Genomic DNA, 21,702 nt, shown 5'->3' on the forward strand with positions numbered 1-21,702 from the left:
ATATATGTACAGATAATATTTAAGGAGTTATGTATCTATACTGAAAAGTATGCTCTTAAGGCCTTGAAGTCACCAGTAGGTGACATACCTCAGAAACATTCCTTAAAAGAAGGAGGTAATGGACACCTAGCTCTCTGTCTGGCAATTTGTATATTGTATGTCTCACCTGCATGCCTATATGCTAAATAAGGCAGTTGTGAAATTAGAGATCCTGAAATCTACAAGATGAAACAAACAGCTGAAAGTGTCCTGTTTATGAATAAAGGGTGGGGCTGGGATATCTTAAAGGGGCAAAGAAACACACGGAATCCTTCTCTGAGAGCAGAAACTGACAGTGTGTGTCTGTCTCCTGGAAGGATGGTCAAAGCCAACCTGGCTTAAGGCACTGCAAGGATTTTGGGTGAGCACTATTCTACAAGACATGAGAGTATCTAGTTAATTAAATCTAGGCTCTAGAATGTGTTACAACTTTATTTTATATATAGCCATATGTTTCCAACTCTTCTACTTACTATTACTTCAGTCTCTACACCTAGTTAACTAAACTTATACTTGATTTCACTATAAACATACCCAAGTTATATGAGTTAAGCAGTGACCTAAGTGAAACTGACAGCTAGGAAATGGTTTCTTTGGAAAGAGCGAATCTGTCAAAACTGTGAGTGTCCAGTGGACCAGGGGCTGGACACTCCAGGGAGATGCTCAGAGGGCTCAAGGGTTGGAGTGTGCCTATGTCTTTCTGTAAGTTAGCAAGAGCGGGGCCTGTGAGGCGTAGAGGGGAGTGGTTGTACTGCCCATAGTCAGTGGAACTGGACAGCTGACCCACCGTAGGTGGTAGTGAGGTGTCTCAACCCTGGGTATCCCCAGGGAGCGTTGCACAGGTCTCAATAAGCATATCCAGACCACCCATAGATACACATAAGTATTTTAATGTTCTACAGAGTCCTCACTAGCCAAATAAATGCCAGAGGAGGAATAGGATTTTGTCTCCAAAGGCAAAAACCACCTACAACTGCAGCCTGTATCTTCTGAAATAACAGTCTCCTTTAATTTAATCAACAGAGCCAACAAACCCTGGAGCAGGTCTAACACAAACACCCAGTTGAGGGTAGTGGTGTACACACACACACACACACACACACCAGCATACTACAAAGTAATGCACATTGGAAAACATAATCCCAACTACACATATAAAATGATGGGGTCTAAATTAGCTGTTACCACTCAAGAAAGAGACCTTGGCATCGTTGTGGATAGTTCTCTGAAAACATCCACTCAATGTGCAGTGGCAGTCAAAAAAGCGAACAGAATATTGGGTATTGTTAAGAAAGGGATTGATAATAAGATATAGCCTCTATATAAACTCATGGTACGCCCACATCTTGAATACTGCGTGCAGATGTAGTCACCCCATCCCAAAAAAGATATATTGGAATTGGAAAAGGTTCAGAAAAGGGCAACAAAAATTATTAGGGGTATGGAATGGCTCCCAATAAGACTGGGACTTTTCAGCTTAGAAAAGAGATGACTAACGGAGAATATGATAGAGGTCTATAAAGTCATGACTAGTGCAGAGAAAGTAAATAAGGAAGTGTTATTTAATCCTTCTCAAAACACAAGAACCAGGGGTCACCAAACGAAACTAATAGGCAGCAGGTTTAAAACAAACCAAAGGAAGTATTTCTTCACACAACGCACAGTCAACCTGTGGAACTCTTTGCCAGAGGATGTTGTGAAGGCCAAGACTATAACAGAGTTCAAAAAAGAACGAGATAAATTCATGGAGGTTAGGTCCATTAATGGCTATTAGCCAGGATGGGCAGGGATGGTGTCCCTAGCCTCTGTTTGCCAGAAGCTGGGAGTGGGCAACAGGGCATGGATCACTTGATGATTACCTGTTCTGTTCATTCCCTCTGGGGCACCTGGCATTGGCCACTGTCAGAAGACAGGATGCTGGGCTAGATAGACCTTTGGTCTGACCCAGTATAGTCATTCTTAAAGTCATATGTAAAGACATCAGAGCATATGTAGTATTAGGTAAAGATTACGGTCACTCATATTAAAGTGCTCTGTAAATAAAGTTGAAATTTAGCATGTTTGCTTCGAGGAATTACATGTATTTAGTTGTCAGTTGCTAAACGAATTGGGCCCTCTGTGACTTAAAAAAAATAGTATTAAGCCTCAATCCTGCAACTGGCCTTGCATATACACCTCTCTATATTCACTGACTGGTTTTAATGAGGCTCTGTGAAGTACAGCTATGCATCTATGCACCATAAATGGCAGGATTGGTGCCTAGTGAGAGCATTAAAACAACAATAATTGCACTCCTTAGGGATGAAATTCAGTCTTTCACCTCCTGTTTGAGGCTGTCAATATTGATGTTAACTAGCACCAAATGTGACAGTGGTACGTAATATGGACACCACTTGAGGCTGGACTGATCAACTCATTTAACATAAGTCACTGTACAGCCATTAGACAGATTCTGGGTGGATTTGAAACAGTTCTCTATTCGTAAATTTGAGTTTATGTGCATATTATACAACTTAAATAAGGAAGATAATGACACTTATTGGACAGAAGTATACATATTGTGACAGGGTCAGGCCAGATGGCTATAGGAGAGTAATAGAAGGCAGATATATTAGCCCCAGGCTAAGTAGGTCCCTTTTCCCTGGGTAAGGTAACAGGGAAGGTTCCAGAACAATCAGGAACCTTCTGGAGACAATTAAGACAGGCTGATTAGAACACCTGCAGCCAATCAAGAAGCTGCTAGAATCAATTAAGGCAGGCTAATCAGGGCACCTGGGTTTTAAAAAGGAGCTCAGTTCAGTTTGTGGAGTGCATGTGAGGAGCTGGGAGTAAGAGGCACTAGGAGCTGAGAGTGAGAAGCGGACTGTCGGAGGACGGAGGTGTACAAGCATTATCAGACAGCAGGAGGAAGGTCCTATGGTGAGGATAAAGAAGGTGTTGGGAGGAGGCCATGGGGAAGTAGCCCGGGGAGTTGTAACTGTCACACAGCTGTTCCAGGAGGCACTCTAGACAGCTGCATTCCACAGGGTCCTGGGCTGGAACCTGGAGTAGAAGGCTGGCCCAGGTTCCCCCCAAATCCTCCCAACTCCTGGTCAGACACAGGAGGAGTCGACCTGGACTGTGAATTCAGAAAAACGGACAAGCTGAGGGCTGCTGTGAAGCTCCAAGGCGAGCAAATCCGCCAATAAGCGCAAGACCCACCAAGGTAGAGCAGGAACTTTGTCACAATATTTTAATATACAGGCTTTCAGACAAATAAATTCTCTCTTTAGAAGCAGGATATCTAATATCTGAATTAATTATCCTGCTATCATTCTGCTGACATACAACAGGAAGAGTTATATGAAATAACAGAATAAGTCTATATAAAACATTTCATTTTTCCTCTTTTTGTTAAATTTGGAATTTGTAGCTATAAATCACACACCAGCTGAAGGTCATCTAACTTCCTCTAAGTTTTCTACAGAAAACAAAAATTAGAATGGCTGCTGTCAGCCCATAATTTAACGGAGACAATTAAGGTGGAGCATAATAAGAAGTTTTGATCTTCAAACCAGACAAATGCCAAGACATAGTTAATATGACCTGGGCACCTTAAATTCACATTGTGACAGTCCAGCGGCTAGTACCTTGCCAATTCCTAACTAAACCAGTTCTGTTCACTTTGTGGATTTTTTCCCCCCTTCTAAAATGCAGCTGTCAAAAGAATTCTCAATGGAGTGGCAGAAACCCATGAAGTATGACTGAAACAGCAATAATCAGAGTAACCCATGACACAGGTGTAAGCTCTGCTGTTGAGTGGGACCTGTGGCAGTGCATGACATCTGATCCAAAATGTTGTGCAGAAAGCATGAGAAAGAAGCCTCTGCATACTGCGCACCTCGCCTGCCACGTGTGTAGTCAAGCAAGACATTCTCCTGGGAGGCATCAGCCCAAGGCTGGTCAATTATCCATTTACGGGGATGCGGTACAGGTTTTGGCACAGCATCTGTTTCATGTTCAGAAGCATTTTTCCCCCCAGAGAGCAATGAGTCCCATCTGTAGCAAAACGCATCATTACATACAGTTCTGCTTTCTTCCCTAAGAGGTACAGTACATGGCTGTTGCAATTCACATCAGCATACACAAGAGAAAACTGTTTTTCAAGTTGCAAGCTCGGAGTTGTATGGTGCAGACTGGCATACTGTCATCAACAGGATAATTTCCTTTTCACCTCCCAGCTAAGACACTTTCACACGTAAAACAGGAGTGGACGATGAATCATATCATTTGCATTTTATACCCATTTTCAGGAAATCGGGGTCCCTTGACATTTCAGTTCAGGGCAATAACTAGTTTCTACATGTGCTAAACCAAGACTGTCTCCTGTACTTTGTTTCCACTAATGTCTTATATGAGGCATATGCAAAACTATAATTTATTTGAGATGTTTGCAACATTAAACATGGATTTCATCAGGCAGCACACAGTACTGAATAGTACAGCCACCCGAGAATGAGATGATTTCCAAAGAAAGCTACATTAAGCTTACTTTTGCAAAATAAATAATTCAATCTTCACGGTTTATATTTAAATATTTATACAAATACACTGCTTGTCACAATTAGTCTGATTAAATTGTTAAGAAAAGGCACTGTGCATGAAATGAGACTTCATCCAGGAAGAGGGGTTATTTATATAGTTCAGCTAATTAGGCAAAATTACTGAAGCAATAGAGGTCAAGAAACAGAGCTCTATCAAAAATCTTACCCCTGTTCATCCAGAGCAGGTTTATTCTTCAATGCTTTTGCGTTTAGCTGCCAGTAGACCTAAATCTCTCTATTTGCCTTACATTCCAGCTTCCCCATGATGAAATATTTAAAATATTCACAGACTGATTATGCCCTGTAGCTTAAGATTGTTTTCTCCATTTACGATTTTCTTTCACAACATACTCACTAGACAAGCCCTCATTACAGAAAGTGAAATATTAAGGCCAGGTTTTTCCTTTATTCCAGGGACACTTTTCAAGAGATGACAAATCACAAGACTGCTTAGGAAACCCTGATCCTCACATTCTGTTCATAGGATAGACTCAGACTTTAAGGCCAGAAGGGACCATCATGATGATTTAGTCTAGGGATCGGCAACCTTTGGCATGCGGCCTGGTGGGGGCTTACCCACCAAAAACCCACGTCTCTGCTAATCTGACCTGGGGAGAAATACCTTCTCAACACCATATATGGTGTGATCAGTTAGAGCATGAGCATGTGGGTAAGACCCACCACCAGATACCTGGGAAAGAAACCTCTGGAGTAACTCACAGCCCTCTCCATCTAGTGTCCCATCTCTGGCCATTGCTAATAGCTGTCATGGATGGGTCATATACCATCGTAGGCAATCTCATCACACCATCCCTTCCATAATCTTATTAAGCTCAGACTTAAAACGAGCTAGGTTTTTTGCTTCCACTGCTCCCCTTGGAAGGCTGTGTAACGATGCTGGTGGGACCCAACTGAGAGTGCCAATTCAGGACAAATTGCTTAAAGCAGGGCAGTTACAGCCCAAGGCTGGGGTTTTTCCACCTCTAAGGCAAACCAAACCAGCCAGACAGAGTGGACTTTGGTTTTACCCCACTGGCTAACCACAAGTCACACAAGCAATTCCCTTAGACACTCCAGTTTCCCAGTATCACCACCAGTGCCACTCGTTATGGGGACAAATGGATATGAAAACCAATACCCCAGTAAAAGAAAAAAGGTTCTCCTGATCCCCAAGGACCAACCCGCAGACCCAGGTCAATATACAAATCAGATCTTACCCACAAATCATGCTGTTGCCAATCCTTTAGAATCTAAAATCTAAAGGTTTATTCATAGAAGGAAAAAGATAAAAATGAGAGCTAGAATTGGTTAAATGGCATTAATTACATACAGTAATGGCAAAGTTCTTGGTTCAGGCTTGTAGCAGTGATGGAATAAACTGCAGGTTCAAATCAAGTCTCTGGAGTACATCCACAGCTGGGATGGGTCTTTCAGTCCTTGTAGCAAAGTTCCTCCAGAGGTATGAAACAGGACTGAAGACCAGATGGAGATGGGGCATCAGCCTTTTATGGTCTTTTCCAGGTATAAGAACACCTCTTTGTTCTTACTGTGGAAAATTACAGCAAAATGGAGTTTGGAGTCACATGGGCAAGTCCCTGCATACTTTGCTGAGTCACAAGGCATATGGCCTTCTCTCAATGGGTCAGTTGTACAGTTGATGGTCCTTAATTGGCCATCAAGCAGGCTAGGCAGAGCTGACACCAACTTGTCTGGAGTGTTACCCAGAAGCATAGCACAAGTTTGAAATACAGACAGTATAGAGCCAATATACATAACTGTAACTACAAAAATGATACATACATATAGACAGCATAATCATAACCAGCAAACCATAACCTCTCCACAGACCCCTTACCCGACAACCTTTATACCATATTTGCTGCAAATATATAACAGTGGTCGCAACAGTGATCTATACAGTTACAGATTATGTCAACATCACAGGCTGTTCCAGAACTTCACTCCTCTGATGGCTAGAAATCTTTGTCTAATTTCAAGCCTAAACTTATTGATGGCCGGTTTATATCCATTTGTTCCTGTGCCAACATTGTCCCTTAAATAATTCCTCTCCTTCTCTGGTGCTTATCTCTCTGATGTATTTATAGACAGCAATCATATCTCCCCTCAGCCTTTGTTTAGTTAGGCTCAACAAGCCAAACTCCTTTAAGTCTCCTCTCATAACGTAGGTTTTTCATTCTTCTGATCATCCTAGTAGCCTTTCTCTGTACCTGTTCCAGTTTGAATTCATCTTTCTTAAACATGGAAGATCAGAATTTCACATAGTATTCCAGATGAGATCTCACCAAAACCTTGTATAGTGGTAATAACATTTCCTTCTCTGGAAACACTCTGGCTAGGACTAGGACTGCATTAGCTTTTTTCATGGCCACATCCCATCGGCAAACATCTTGTGATTGACAGTACACCCAGGTCTTTCTCCTTCTCTGTCATTTCCAACAGATACATCCCCAGCTTCTAGCAAAAACTGTTGTTGTTACGCATGACCTTTCACTTTGCACTATTAAATGTCATCCCATTTCTATTACTCCAGTTTCCAAGATTGTCCAGATCTTCTTGTAAGATATTCTGGTCCTCTTCTGTGCTGGCAATACTTCCCAGCTTTGCATTGTCCACAAATTTTATGTGCACAGTCCCACTTTTGATGCCAAAGTAATTAACAAAAATGATCACAAGACTGATCCTTGAGGGACTCAACTAGTAATCTCTCTCCAGCCTGATAGTTCACCTGTCGTAGTCTCTCATGACCTGTTGTAGTCTCCCCTTTAACCAGCTCCTTACACATTTTCAGGGTTTTTTTTAAATCTAATTTAACTTATAATTTCCCAAATGGACCTGTATGTCACAAGCCAGAAAGGTCAGTAGGATGAAACTCTGCTCACTCTGCAAGGGAAAAGCTAGTTCTAGCAAATGCTTATTTTTATAGATTATAACACTGCTTATCTTTAATTCTACATACTGCATTTTGTTGCTTTAATTGGAATTTGTTTATGTTCCACTTGTACAAATGATAATGGATTTTTAGGATAGCCATACTCATGAAAGGGCATACAAATTGTGAAAGATATACCCTGGAGTAGGTTGGTCACACTGAATTTACAGGCAGTGGATTCTGGTCTGGGAATGGAATTCAAGGTCAACAAGGACAGGGTACCAGGCATTGTCCTAGAGATCAGGAGCTCTATTCCTGGGAGCAGGGTCTCTCTCCAAGGGTCCTGTTTTGCACTGAGTTCCCCACCTGGAGATTCTGAACCCTGCATACGGCAATTCTCTGGGAGCTGTGCAGTGGTGCAGAAATGACTTCAGAGAAAGGCTCAACCTCACCACCAGCAGCAAAGCCGAAGCAGATAGCTGCACATTAGAATGGGACCTGGTGGTGTAGACTTCTGTAGACTGGAACAGAGGGAGAAGAGCCACCCTCTGATGCTCTCCTGACTATCAGTGAGTCTTAGTAGAGCCAGCAGTGGCATTTCAGATGGGTGGGAATTGTTCTCTGCCTAAATTCTGGCTTGTTGAGGTCCAGACAATAAATACTTGCAGCTGCAGTACTGACTATACTCCTGACACACTGACTGGGTTTTGCTCATTTCTTTGTATGTAAATATATATGGTTATGTTTCTTTTGTTCCCCTTTCCACCAGATAGAAGGTATTTATGGTTCCATGTTTCCAAGGGCAGCTGAGTGCTTGCAAGTGGGGAAAAACCGCCTAGAAAAAGGTGACCAGGGATGTTGTATTTTAAAGTAGCCAGAAGGAGGATTGTGGCTCTAAGTGGGGGCTCAAGCCACAGTTTTATTTATTTTAGATAAGGGCAACTACACAGAATGAAGCTGACCCTTGTCGCTGCAATTGACAAAGAAGGTTAGATGTAATTGCATTCACATCAGATGAGTTACACTAGTGATGATCTGGCTCAATCTGCACAAGTTATTCTTAAGTAAAAATGGTACACAGGTAAACTGACTGGCAGGCATGATAGTTTCTCTAAAGTCTGACAAGGAAGAGAGTAAGATGAACAGTCAGGGGCAGCAAACTCCAGCTTTCCCCTGCAGATAATGTGCTTGCAAAGATCATGACGCTCGTTATACAGATCCTGGCTTTGGGTTGTGCCATAGCAGGTGTTGAAGTAGCCCCTTACAAATCCTACGGTGCTGCAGGTGGTAAGAGAAGGACAGGCAGGTAAACCCATACACATCAACTCCCTGCTTATGCCCCGAACAGCCCCATGGGGGCCTTAGGGGGGACAGTAGGAGCTGCTGCAGCTGTTGCTACTGCAAGGAGGTGAGGAGAGGATGGCAGCATCATGGACTCCACACCCAGGGAGGATGGAAGCGTTAGTGCGCATATGGAATGTTCAACCATTTGCATTTTTCAGGGGTTGGGGTGGGAGATGGCTGCTAAGGACCCTCGCTTTCTCCCCTGTTACTTCTCTACCACCACCCTTAGCTCTCACAGTGCAGAAAGTGGCATCAACCACTACTCCGTCAGAGCGGGATACTGCAGACAGCAACGGTACTATGTTTAGTTCCGGCTAGAGGGGCTGGCTCCCATCATTCAGCTGAAATGGTAGTTCCTGGATCAGCCTGGAAGAGGACAGAGCCTCAGCTTAGATCTATCCACTTCATAAAGGCACAAGGCATGGCAACCAGAACTTCGGTGCTTTAAGGTATTTAAGGAGAGTAAATCAGCTCCAGCAGTACAGCACTCAGGAGTAAACCCCTATAGAAACTGGAGGGCATGCCTGATGGAAGATGTGCATGGGATGGGGGGCAGGGACAGGGAATCCCAGAAGAAATCTCTAAAGAAATGTACTTTGTCTAAATTCTGAGGGGCAGCCCTATATAAGAAGAAATAATATCATTGTATTTCTAAAACTTTTAGCGGTGCATTCAGCACTTGTGAAAGGGGCTAGTCTGACAGTGACAGACATTGGAGTCCTTTGTTTATCCACTGTACTGGTACAACAACAGTCCTAACTTCCCCACCAATCTCTCTCAGCCCTGACCATTACTTCTAGGGAATAAGAAGGTAGTGCAGTCCCCATGCTTGTTCAGTCATTTTCTGAATTTGCTAATAAGAGAGCCAAGAGTAGTGCCAAGGTGTTAGGGGGACTTTTGTAAGGAACACAATTGTCCCCGAGGAAATGAACTGACTGATCACACAATCATCATCAGAGGGTAAGAAGTATCAATTCCTACTGACCCAAGCAAAATTTACATTGGAAATCTGAAAGGTCTTCACAAAAAGACCTTGGGAATTAGGGCTTGATGCCCTCTGTAGCCAATCTACATTAAGGTGCCTATTCAAAATCAAAAAGCTCTTAATATGTTGTAGTATAGTTTACAGTGAAGCAAGAGCCTGATGCCACAGACAGCCTCTTATTACACAGATCCCTGAAAAGACAAGTAGGTTATGGAAACAGAAAGGAAAGGATTATGAGATTTTTCTTCTTTACAAAAGAATTATTGGCAAAAAATAGCCCATTAGGCATAAACACAAGCTAAACAGACTCACAGGAGCTAACATTTTAAAGTTCAACAGAGCCTAAATGTTATTCTTTAAAGACACATACTCTGGTAGGACCTGAGGGTATGTCTGCATTACAATGTAAGCCCAGGGTTAGTAGAATTTGAGTTAGACCCTGGATTTGTTAACCTAGACCATGAGCATCTACACTCAGTTGTAATCCTAGGTTAAGAACTGTTGAAACCTGGGTCCAGTACTTACACAGCATTATGCGGGCCTGAGTCCAACCATCTACATCCCAGACTTCCTAGCACCCTCCCAAAATGTGGCCACTCTAGCCCTTTGTTTGTGGAGCTGCGTGGGAAAACTTGACTGTCCAAAGGACAAAAAAAAAGTCAGCCTGTGGGATTGTGGGATACTTTTGGCGGACTCCCAGAGCACGAGTCCAGTGCCGCTGCATCTACGCTGCCAAGCAGCAGGGCTTGAACCCTGGATCCGAGCTGGACTTAGTCTCAGACCCTCCACCCCTGTGGGATCTTGGAAGACTGGGTCTCAGCCCTGGGTTAGCGCCATGTGTGTGTAGACAGAAGAGGGGTTAGGCCTGAGCCTGAGTTTGAACCCTGGGCTTATATTGCAGTAGAGACATACTCAGAGACTCCACGTCTGATTCTCCACTGCCTCGTCTTTTGTATAATCATTTACACCAGTGCAAAGTAATCGTAAAATGCTCCTATTCTGATCTCATAGCATTGTGCATCCCCACTGCACAGTTAGAAACACCTACACTGCCCTGCGCTTCATGGAGAATCAGGCTCTGTGATTAGAATTTTTGGTCTAAATTTTGTTGGGTATTTATTAAAACAATTCTTTGCTGCTTAATTAAAAAGAAAAAAATAGTTTGAATCACAGCTTCATTCATTGCTTCTTTTTTTTTAATGCCAAAAGGTGACTTTAGATGGGAAGTTCTGTGACTATGGCTAACCGTCAGGCAATCAAGGCGTGATTTGATCAGCCAGAACGTGAAAGGACATTCAAAATGATAATCTTATTCATTGTTAGCTGAGATGGAGGCAAAATAAAAAATGGACATTTTGAAAAGCTCTTTTTAAAATAATTATCTTCATTTCTTTGATTTGCATAACAAGTAGCTTTCCAGCCCTCACCCCTTAAACAGAAGGTCTCCTACATATTTAGGAGACCAAATTAAAAGCAGATTCATTATAAATCAGAGGGGCAGGTCATTGAGCTAAGTGCATGGAGCCATACGGTGCTAACCAACATTCTCTCCACCAAAGTATGGAGGCAAAGAGATTACATTCTTAACAGAAGATTTCTGAAAATATATGCTCATCTAGCTGATAGCATTTTCCCTGCTATAAAAGCACAGTATAATGTACAGAATTTAAAAATATTATGTTACATGGACGGTTAAGTACGAACAAGAGGTTCCAAAATTATGGGAGCCTTATTCTGGCCTCATACACATGGGCATACACAGACTGATCCCTCATTTTCACCAGTGTAAGCGACAGCAAAAATTAGGCCCTATGGGTATATGGTAATGAGCACAATAGGACAAGAAACAAGCGTGTATCTGACATAAGTGATTCAAACCAGCAGCTTTTAATCATCTGTTACAAGTAAATAGGACTGTTATAAAAGGCAGAAGAATAGAAGTTACTAACTCATTATGAAGGGCTGAATACATGGAGGAATCCAAGTTCCTAGGGCTTTGCTCTGCCTTAAGCAGGACAGGTGCTTGGAGTAACGCAGAATTAACACGCTCAGTCACTGAGGTTGATATCGTAAGCAACTCCTCCAAGTAACTCAGAAGCTGTTTTGACAGGCCCTGTCCAACTCGGCCAGAATGACCTCACCTCCCTAGAGAGGGCCTAGAGGAAGTAGAGAATATTCAAAGAGCACTGCAGATGCTCCTCTTAGTTCACAACTACTGCTGGCCACATAGCTCAAGAGGGGAATGCATAACACTATTGTATTTCACGAGGCGTTTCCTTGCTGTAATTCCCCAACTTCTTAGACAAACTGGAGGAAGTATGGAGAACAGCACAAAAAGCTTGAAGAAAGAATAAAAGAACAACAGACGTATCCCATTATGTAATTGGCTAAGGGAGGCATAACATTTTATCTATATAAAGAGTAACTTCTGTGGAGGGAGAGGAATTAGGGCCAGACCAGAGGAAATAAGGAGTAGAAGAGCGTGTAACAATAATTTAGGATGAGTATCAAGAAAGATTTTCTGATAGTGGGTTGCTGAATTGTGAAATGCTCTGCCAAGGGAAGCAGTGGAAATCTCAGCAGGCATTTAGAGAGTCTGATCCTGCACCCACTGGAGTCAATGACAAAGCTCCTATTGACTTCAATAGTGCACAACAAACCTGTTAGAGCTCGCATGGACAAAGCACTAAAATCACTCAAGTGAACAATCCTGTACTAGGAAATCAATAGGCCTTTTCCATTTCTAAATGTCTAAGTCCATGAAGTGATTTCAGAAACAATTGTTTGTGATAAAGCAGTCTAGTATATAATGCCGGCAGAAGTAATAATATGTCATGACTGAGCCTTGAACATGTTACACAGCATATCTAATGCACCCCAGAGAGCATACAAATTTACCAAGGGACACAAAGTCCTCTTGCACCCTTAGGATCTCTTTCTCATCAAAACAAAATGTGTTCTTAAAACTTGGAAAGTGATCTCACACTTGGGTTTATCGAGTTCATGGTATAGTAATGTTGTGTATGGATTACAGGTATCTATTTTACAGAGGATTTGTGTAGTCATTTTTCTTTTGAGAAGTTCCCAATAAGGCCTTGCTGAACAACCAGGAAAATGTATGCTCTCAGCATTTCAAGGAGAACTCAGCACTTTGATAATCATGTGCTAAAGCTGATGGCTGGGAGATACGAATTTTGTTTTGCGTTCTGGATAGTTTTTTCCATCCCTTCTTCCAGAAGGAAACTCCAATTTTTTCCCACTGCAATGAAAGCAATATTGCTCAATGATACAGTCAATTAGGCCTAGATGACTAATTAGGCATTTTCCCTTGATCATTTAATTGGTCCTATGTGACCTCTATTGGAGTCAATTAAATTTTCTCAGGTGGAAATAATGACCTATTTCATGTTTCTGTTTCCTAGTATTTTAAAGGTATTGAAAGGGGGAAGAGGGTGGAGGGCAATGTTGTAGATATTTCATTTGTTACAAAATTACTTAGGTGCATATTAATGTTAGCATCTATGTGACTGGTTTGTGACCACTGACACCTGTTAGTATTAAGAAAAGCATGAGCTAATTTCTGCTTTGTCAGTGCTGTAGCTGAGACATAATATGTATAATTATTGTGATACTAATTTTCTCAGAAATCCACTGAGAAGCTGGGGCATGACTAAGCATGCAAATTCTTTCATTTTCAGCAGTGGTTCGTGTCAGTGACACTCACACAATATACTGTGAAATGATACATCATGGCTAATGGTATGAGACATGGTGCTGTAACTAAAAAAATGCTTATAATAGAAATCCCTATGGATTCCACAAATTCCATTTTGTTGAGCTCAGTTTATTCTAATGATACTGAACCTCCATCATAAAAGGTCTGGTCAAACAGGCATATGACTTGTCAGCCTCTGGACAGTCTCTGGCTGAACATTTTCACTATAGCAGAGGTTACACAATGGTTGAGTGGTTCCTCTCCTTCAGCACTCTGATATTGATCAACAGGAAAAAGAATGTGTTAATAAATACCTAACTATTAGAGAAAATACTGTCCCCTCTGCTGGAGTCACTCTCACCTACTTCAGTAGATGGTCCATAAAAACCTTTTTCCAACACAATCAACTTCATTTGTGATGAAATGGTAATTTCAAATGGACTATTTTCTTATTTCCCCCACATGCTAAATGTTTTCCTTATTTATTGGGAATACTAGTGAGAGAGGAGTTATTCTGATATGATATCACGTTGCACAATGTGGCAGGCACCAGATCATACACCAGATCATACACGGCAAAATTATCATGTTCAACTGAGACCATTACGAATATAAAATTTAATATCTTTTCTACTGTTTATTACTAAATAACTTGTATTTAATATTCAAATACTTTAAATTTAGGTAATTTTATTAACTTCAGTGGAGTAATAAGCAAAAGCATGAGGGTCCTGATTCTAATCACATGCAAGTTTTACAATGTATATTGGCCTTAATGGAGTTACGCCTGACTTACATCAGCATCTGACCAGAATCAGGCCTAGCTAGTACAGCACTTTATAGAGGCACAAACTCTTCATATAGAGCTGTTAATGGTAAATTCCAGCTGTGTATTTTCAAACTTTCAGGAGACTTTTGAATGCACTTAAGGGATTTAGGAGGACAAGTCTTATTGAAAGTCAAAGTGATCTAGAAACTCAAGTCCCGTTACGGGCTTTTGAAAATCTCCACCATTAATGTTATAGAAGAAAGTAACATCTCAGTGTGTGGTGTTCATTTCTAAAATGATTGCCCTATCTGGGAAGTTGTGTTAGGGAATTTCAGACCTAACTGAAGAAAAAAGGTGACTAGAAAACACAGGGCATCTATTTCTCCAACCAGCAAATCCAGCATGTAGTGTTTTACAACATGAATGGCATCAATTTAGGTCTTTGGATGTTCCTCATCATCATTATCAGGAGTACCACAGCTTGGTCCATCTATGCCATACATTCACAGTTTTGGCTGATGGCTAGTAGCAAAACTGCACACAGCAGAACCGCAGTTCTGCCTTAGCATTCCAGAAAATAGCTACTGATGAGAGAAATATTTTTAAGCTATATCTGAAAAGTTTTTTTTGTAAAAAAGAGTCTGAAGCAAGATGCTTTACTGCAGCTTGAGGGTATCTTCTATGACAGCAGATTGTTTGCTGTGGAAAGTAAACATAACATCTACAATGAAGATTGTTACTAAATACTTGATGGTGCAGCTTTGGGATTTGAGAAAGGACTGCTTGAAGTGACCAGTTACCGTCTCCTGCTAGCAGTAATAGTCCATGCTGCTTTGTCCAACAATTACAGAATCATGGATCATTTTTTCAGAGCTGACACTTTATTTGCTTCAAGTAAGTAGCTGGCTACAGATTTGTATAAATAACAAAAACTAATCTAAAACTAAATGGTTTATTCCTCGAGCAATGAAAATATTTGAGTAGCTGTTATACTGTTTATTTTTTTAAAGGCAGTCTGTCCCACTTTTGATCATCACAGCATCCTAAGAGCTTAGATAGGAAGAAGCAACAGTCCCTTACTTCCACGCTCAGAGACTTTAAAAATAAAAAGATGAAAATATACTTTAAAGACATAGCAATATAAAACCTAATACATTGGCAGACAGCGGATTATATATTTCACTGCAAGTGCTAAAAAAATAAGCAACTATAATTCCAAATAAATACGAGACAACGAAGTGGGTTGTCACAATCATATCTGATAATTCTTGTCATTCATGTGAAATAAAACTTTGTCAAGAATTTGACAGTTGGCGAAGATCAGTCTAAGAGACTGAGATTTCTCAGGTCTATTTATTTTAGTAAGCATTCAATTTTGGGCTTTTAAGCAAGCTCAGAGATGAAATGACAACAGGAATTACTACCTGTAAATTGTATTTCTCTGGATTGTTTCACATTAGTCCACACTTGATTGGATTTTGTCCACACCACAAATGGACAGGCAACATAGGCAATGAATTGGAGAGAACTGAAATGTATCAGAAATATTCTGCAGAAATCGCACACGCTAGTCCAGTAAATTTCACTGCGCAGCTAACAGCTTCCTTAGCGGTTCTCAACTGTTTATACAATGTGCATATATAAACTGATTGCTGGTGACAAGAGAAAACCATTCCCAGAATATACCCTCAATGGATGTTTTTGGCTAGCTATTTTGGGAGAGATTTAATAAGGGCACAGTTCTTATTTTTTATTCCAATCCTAAACAATAAGTATGTGAGCATCTTCACACATTATTAATTCCATTGATGTCAGTGGGACTAATGCCATGAATACCTGATTGGCTACCTTGGTGCATATTTGGTTTGTATTCTTTTATGAATGTACATTCTGCACATTCATTTATCTATCTAGCTATATGTGCCTATCTGCAGTTCTGGGCACTCAAACCAAAGTTACCAAAATGCAAACACAGGATATAAATCATGCTCTATTAATACAGTCCAAAATTCTCCACTGAGGGCTTACTTTACTCATTTCTAAAATCAGCAGCATTACTTCATCTACAACAAATTGCATAAACTACTGCTCTGCCCATGCTCCTTGACTATCAGTGTCATTGTGAATGTTTGCCCTCATCTTATGTATTGATTAGACCTTTCAGTTTTGTATCATTGGGCAATTTCATCCCCCAACTTCTCACTTCTCTTTCCTGGTCACTGATAAAGGTGCTGAACCAGAACCAGGTCAGACCTCATATTGATTCCTGTGTCACTCTGCTCGTCAAGTTATTTCATCCAGAATTGCTAACACTTACAAATATTTTCTATCCTCCACTGAAGCCAATGACTTTACCCAGTAGTTTGCTCCTTAAAATAAGCTGCCAACCATTTGTGATTAACCTTTTGGACAGTACTGTATTGGAAGCTTTCCTCAAATCACAGTAAATTGTGTGGCTCTTTTTGTTTCTGCCAATTTAATCAGATGGGGAAATAGTGATTTGCCAGGATAATAATAAGAGAACTGTGGATTAGGCGGGAGAATGAATTTGTAGACCTGGGTTCTAATCCCAATTCTGTCCCTAGTGTGCTGAATGACCTTGGGCAAGTTATTTACCTCAATTTCTCTATAGTTATCTATTGCAAAGTGCCCTTCATGAATGGCCTTTAGCATATTTTTTCTGAGTTCAAATGGAATCACAACATGCTTACCGATTAGAAGGACACCATCAGCCAGGGACTGCTTATGTCCGAAAGGAACATACTGTTTAGGCATGAATTGCTTTTCCATCCAGAGTATAGAGCGAGACTCATGGACTGCAGCATCTCATCCTTCACTGTAGGACTTTTTTGAGCTGTGGCCACATGTGAGGTGAAATGGGTCCTGAATATTTTACCATGTTGATGTGAATATCAATGTCAGATTCAGTTTCTGGATCCTTGGCTCTCTGAATTTCACCCCAGAGCGAGCATCTGCCATGATTAAACAATTTCCTAGAGTGAATTCGATGGTATAGTCATTTTAGAAGCTTCATTAGAAGTCTTTGAATTCTAGGCAGTGCCTTCCACAGGTCTCTCAGTGGATACGATGGGTGCGATGATGCAAAGCTGCAGATCGCTAATCAGAGAATTTCTTAGGGTACGGCTACACCGCAATTAGATATCTGCCGCTGGCTCACGCCAGATGACTCGGGCTCATGGGGCTCAGGCTGCAGGGCTGTTTAATTGCAGTGCAGACATTCAGGCTTGGCTTGCAGCCCAAGTTTGGAACCCTCCCACCACGCAGGGTCCTAGAGCACAGGCTCCAGCTCAAGCCCAAACATCTACAGCACAATTAAACAGCCCCTTCTCCTGAGCCCCGTGAGCCCAGGGCAGCCAGAATGGGTCAGCCGGGGTTTTTTAATTGCAGTGTAGACATACCCCTGGGGCCCAAAGTTTCCAGATTGGCTTTCATGCTTCAAGTCTGTGGTGTAATCCTCAATGCCTTCATGTTCCTTTTGCACTCTTGTATGGGAAAGGAATCTTTCCTAAGTTTCATTCTTTCTAGCAGTGCAGTGAGTCTCAGATTGTGCCAAGACCTTATCAGAAAATTCACTGTCCTTGGGGCAGAGCTGGAAGCTGTTATAAAGAGTTAGAACTTCCCCACTAGCTATGGTTAGTAGTAAGGCTCCGTTCCAGGATCCACTCAAGGAGCCTTCACCTATTGCCATGATGTATAGCAAAAAACACTGTTTAAACCTCTTCTAGGATTCCCCGTGTTCCTCACTGACCTGAGTTCTGGTGGTTGCTCTATGCTATTATTTTTCTTTTTTTTCTTTTTTTTTGTCTGCATTGCAGAGGAGGTGGGTTTCTGAAGCAAGGAGGGGAGCTTCTCTGATCTGCTCTCTGGTATAATGGCTGATTGAAACAGTCCCTCTCTCCTTTACAGGCTGCCTTTAAATGTTTTCCAAACCGTGCTCTCCCCTCTCGCACCATGTGTTGCTTTGCTCCTTTATGAAGCACACGCTGTTTTCCACAAAAGATTTTTATTTAACACTTGAAATATAGCAGCTGAGAACTCCACTGTGTCCTGGCTCTGTGTTGCTTTCTGTTTCTGCAAGATGTCTGACTGCCAGTTCCTGGGTTTGAGACTCTTCTATGCATATGCATTAATTCATTGGCACACTCAGCACGGCTACTGTACTCTTTGTGTGAAATAGTCTTATTGGTTGTATGTAAGGAGACAAAACTTATCTTTTTTTAAAACAACACAGAGGTAAGCAATAAAATATGAAATGGTAAGTACGCAGGGACATGACTAGTCTGGGCTTAACGAAGGAATGGGACAGGAATGAATGGTGATGCTGTACTGCTCCCCGTGTCTGCAAAGGTGCTCTGGGATGACACCATGAAGTTTAAGATCATGTGTTGCATTCTGTAACAAAAAGGCATAAATGTACATTACAACCACAATGTCCTCAGTATCATTACAGGATCCTCAATATCATTACAGGGTCCACCAAAAAGTACTTATAGTTCTAAATTTTAGTGAGAAAACTGTAAAGGGGAACCCAAGGCTTAAAAAGAAAGAGCAAAAACTGAGCACCACCTCAGCTAGCTCCATTGTTAGCAGTGTCTGCAGAGCCCAACAACTTAATGGCCACAAAGATTGAGCTACCTTTTCAATCTTACAGATGGTTCCATCCAGAAAAATGAATGAGTGCAGAGAAACTTACACAATGATTACCTATGCTCTTATGAGATTTCAGTCCCTGGCGTATTCATTCTGGCACCAACACTAAAAATTAAAAACTCTTTCGAAAAAGAATTGAGTTAAAAATATCAGAGCACATATTTTATACCAGGGATCGGCAACCTTTGGCACATGGCTTGTCAGGGAAATCCGCTGGCGGGCCGGGACAGTTTGTTTACCAGCAGGTTCTGCAGGTTCGGCCGATGGTAGCTCCCACTGGCTGCTGTTCGCTGTTACAGGCCAATTGGGGCTGCGGGAAGCGGCGGCCAGCACATCCGACAGCCTGTGCCACAAAAACAAGCGGATTTCCCTGATGGGCTGGGTGCCAAAGTTGCCAATCCCTGTTTTGTACAAAGACATACAATATTCTGTAAAGGACAAAACATGCAGAGGCAGGAAATATAGTTTAAGTTGCACAGTACTTGAAAAACCTTTTTACATGTTGCTGATGACCAGTTGACTAAGACACTCAGTCCACAGAGCTGCATTTCCAGTACTTTCTATCTGCAGAAGTTGCAGATGGTAGAAGAGTAAGATGAATAAGAGCCAAAAGAAAGAGCACTCATCACTAAGGCTAAGATTTTGTCATGGATGTTTTTAGTAAAAGTCACAGACAGGTCACAGGCAATAAGCAGAAATTCACCTGAGCCTGTGACCTGTCCCTGACTTTCACTAAACATATCCCTGACAAAATGGGGAGGGAGGAGAGTCCAGCACCAGCTACTACGGCTCTTGAGTCCCTGCTGCTGCCTGCGAGGTCCCCTCCCTACTGGTGGCTCGGAGCTCCGGGGGACACCCCAGTACACATAGCAGCTTGGCACCTGCTGTGGGTCCCCCCGCTGCGGCTGGGTGGCTGCGGAGCTTCTGGGGGTCCCCTGCCATCCCCAGCACCTGGGAAGCTGACAGCTCCAGCCTAGCTGCCCCAGGACTGAAGTGCAAAATGTCACGGAGGTCTCTGAAAGTCACGGATTCCGTGACTTCCGTGACATAATCATAGTCTTACTCATTACACAGCTGTTTTGTTTCAAATGGTTTCAAACCTATGTCCTGATGTGATTAATCTTATAAAAAAGTTTTAATATGAAATGTGTTTTTAGATTCCTCTTTCTCCTCTGGAACTTTTGCTAACCATTTGTAAGAGGGTAAGCTGGTGAAAGTAGACAATTTGAATTTGCAATATACACTATGTAGCTAGCTTGAATATGAGAAATACGTTCAGTTTCTTTTTAGTAAACTATATCCTATACAGCATATCAGCATTAGCAATTTGCCTGACTCCTGTTTATGTTGTTACTCCAAAGGGTTTAAAATCTTCTCCTCAGCTAACATGTTAAAATCTCCTATTATAAATTTTATCTCAGAACTAAGTGGAAGTAGTAAAGGTGTTTTGATGTCCACTTATAGTCTGGAGAATATTAACTTTTCAAGTCCTGAGAAAGTTAGTGCCAAATTAGAGATACAGTATTTGTTTTCACTGTGTGATGTGTAAAAGTGTCATGTTAATATTGTAACAAACATGTCTTTCTGGTAGCCACCTTTTCCCCCCATTCACCAAACCACTCCTTAGCTAATTAAAACTGATATTGAATCATATAAGATGCCCTTAAGATTCTTTGACCAAATGAATGAATTTGATCCTTTTATAGGGTTGGCAACTGATGCTGATTCTTCAACAGCTACATAAAAATAATTAATGTGTACTGGTTCAACGTCACTTAATCTTTCTGTGACTTAATACATCTCTCCTCCAAAGCAAGATTATTCAGAATATTATAATGGTGACAGCTGCAGGAAACTGGGCTAGTCACCAGAAGAACCCAACGGATACTTTAATATTTCAGTAACAAATACACAGAAAAAAAAAAGAACAAGAAGCAAGATGGTGCCACTAATAATACCACTCAGCACTACACGCCTAGTCAGCCGAGGTTTGCAATGTACTAAATAAGTTGTTACTTAGCTAACCTTTATTTAAAAAATATGTAATAGTGCAAGTACAATTTGCTTTAGATTGAATTTTCAAGACTTAAAATTTCTATTTTTTCATCTCATCATCCAGAAGGAATTAAAGACCTTCATGGAATCATAGAACTAGAAGGGACCTTGAGAGGTCATCTAGTCCAGTGGTTCTCAAACTGGGGCCGCCGCTTGTTCAGGGAAAGCCCCTGGCGGGCCGGGCCAGTTTGTTTACCTGCTGCGTCCGCAGGTTTGGCCGATTGCGGCTCCCACTGACTGCGGTTCACCACTCCAGGCCAATGGGGGCTGCGGGAAGTGACGCAGGCTGAGGGATGTGCTGGCCGCCCTTCCTGCGGCCAGCACATCCCTCAGCCTGCGTCACTTCCCGCAGCCCCCACTGGCCTAGAGCAGCAAACCACAGCCAGTGGGAGCCGCGATCAGCCGAACCTGCAGATGCGGCAGGTAAAGAAACTGGCCCGGCCCGCCAGGGGCTTTCCCTGAACAAGCGGCAGCCCTAGTTTGAGAACCACTGATCTAGTCCAGTCCCCTGCCCTTGTGGCAGGACTAATTATTTAGACCATTTTTGACAGGTGTTTGTCTAACCTGCTCTTAAAAATCTCCAGATGGAGATTCCACAACCTCCCTAGGCAATTTATTCCAGTGCTTAACCACCCTGACAGTTAGGAAGTT

General features: G+C 41.8%; 1 protein-coding gene across 3 annotated transcripts in view; it reads right to left on the bottom strand.

Annotated features, from left to right (window-relative positions):
• The window catches only part of FGF14 (fibroblast growth factor 14), a 637,878-nt gene that overhangs the window by 337,725 nt on the left and 278,451 nt on the right, over nt 1–21,702 (bottom strand). Inside the window, exon 1 of one of the 3 annotated variants that reach the window (XM_074963209.1) lies at nt 17,037–17,620. The exons of the other annotated variants lie outside the window; for them this stretch is intronic. Within the exon in view, the coding sequence (XP_074819310.1) occupies nt 17,037–17,115 (79 nt within the window). The 5' untranslated portion in view covers nt 17,116–17,620. Of the gene's footprint in view, nt 1–17,036; nt 17,621–21,702 lie in introns of those variants that run through there. 3 annotated transcript variants of the gene reach the window in all.

This window comes from Natator depressus, chromosome 1, assembly GCF_965152275.1.
Source record: "Natator depressus isolate rNatDep1 chromosome 1, rNatDep2.hap1, whole genome shotgun sequence".
Lineage (NCBI taxonomy): Eukaryota > Metazoa > Chordata > Testudines > Cheloniidae > Natator > Natator depressus.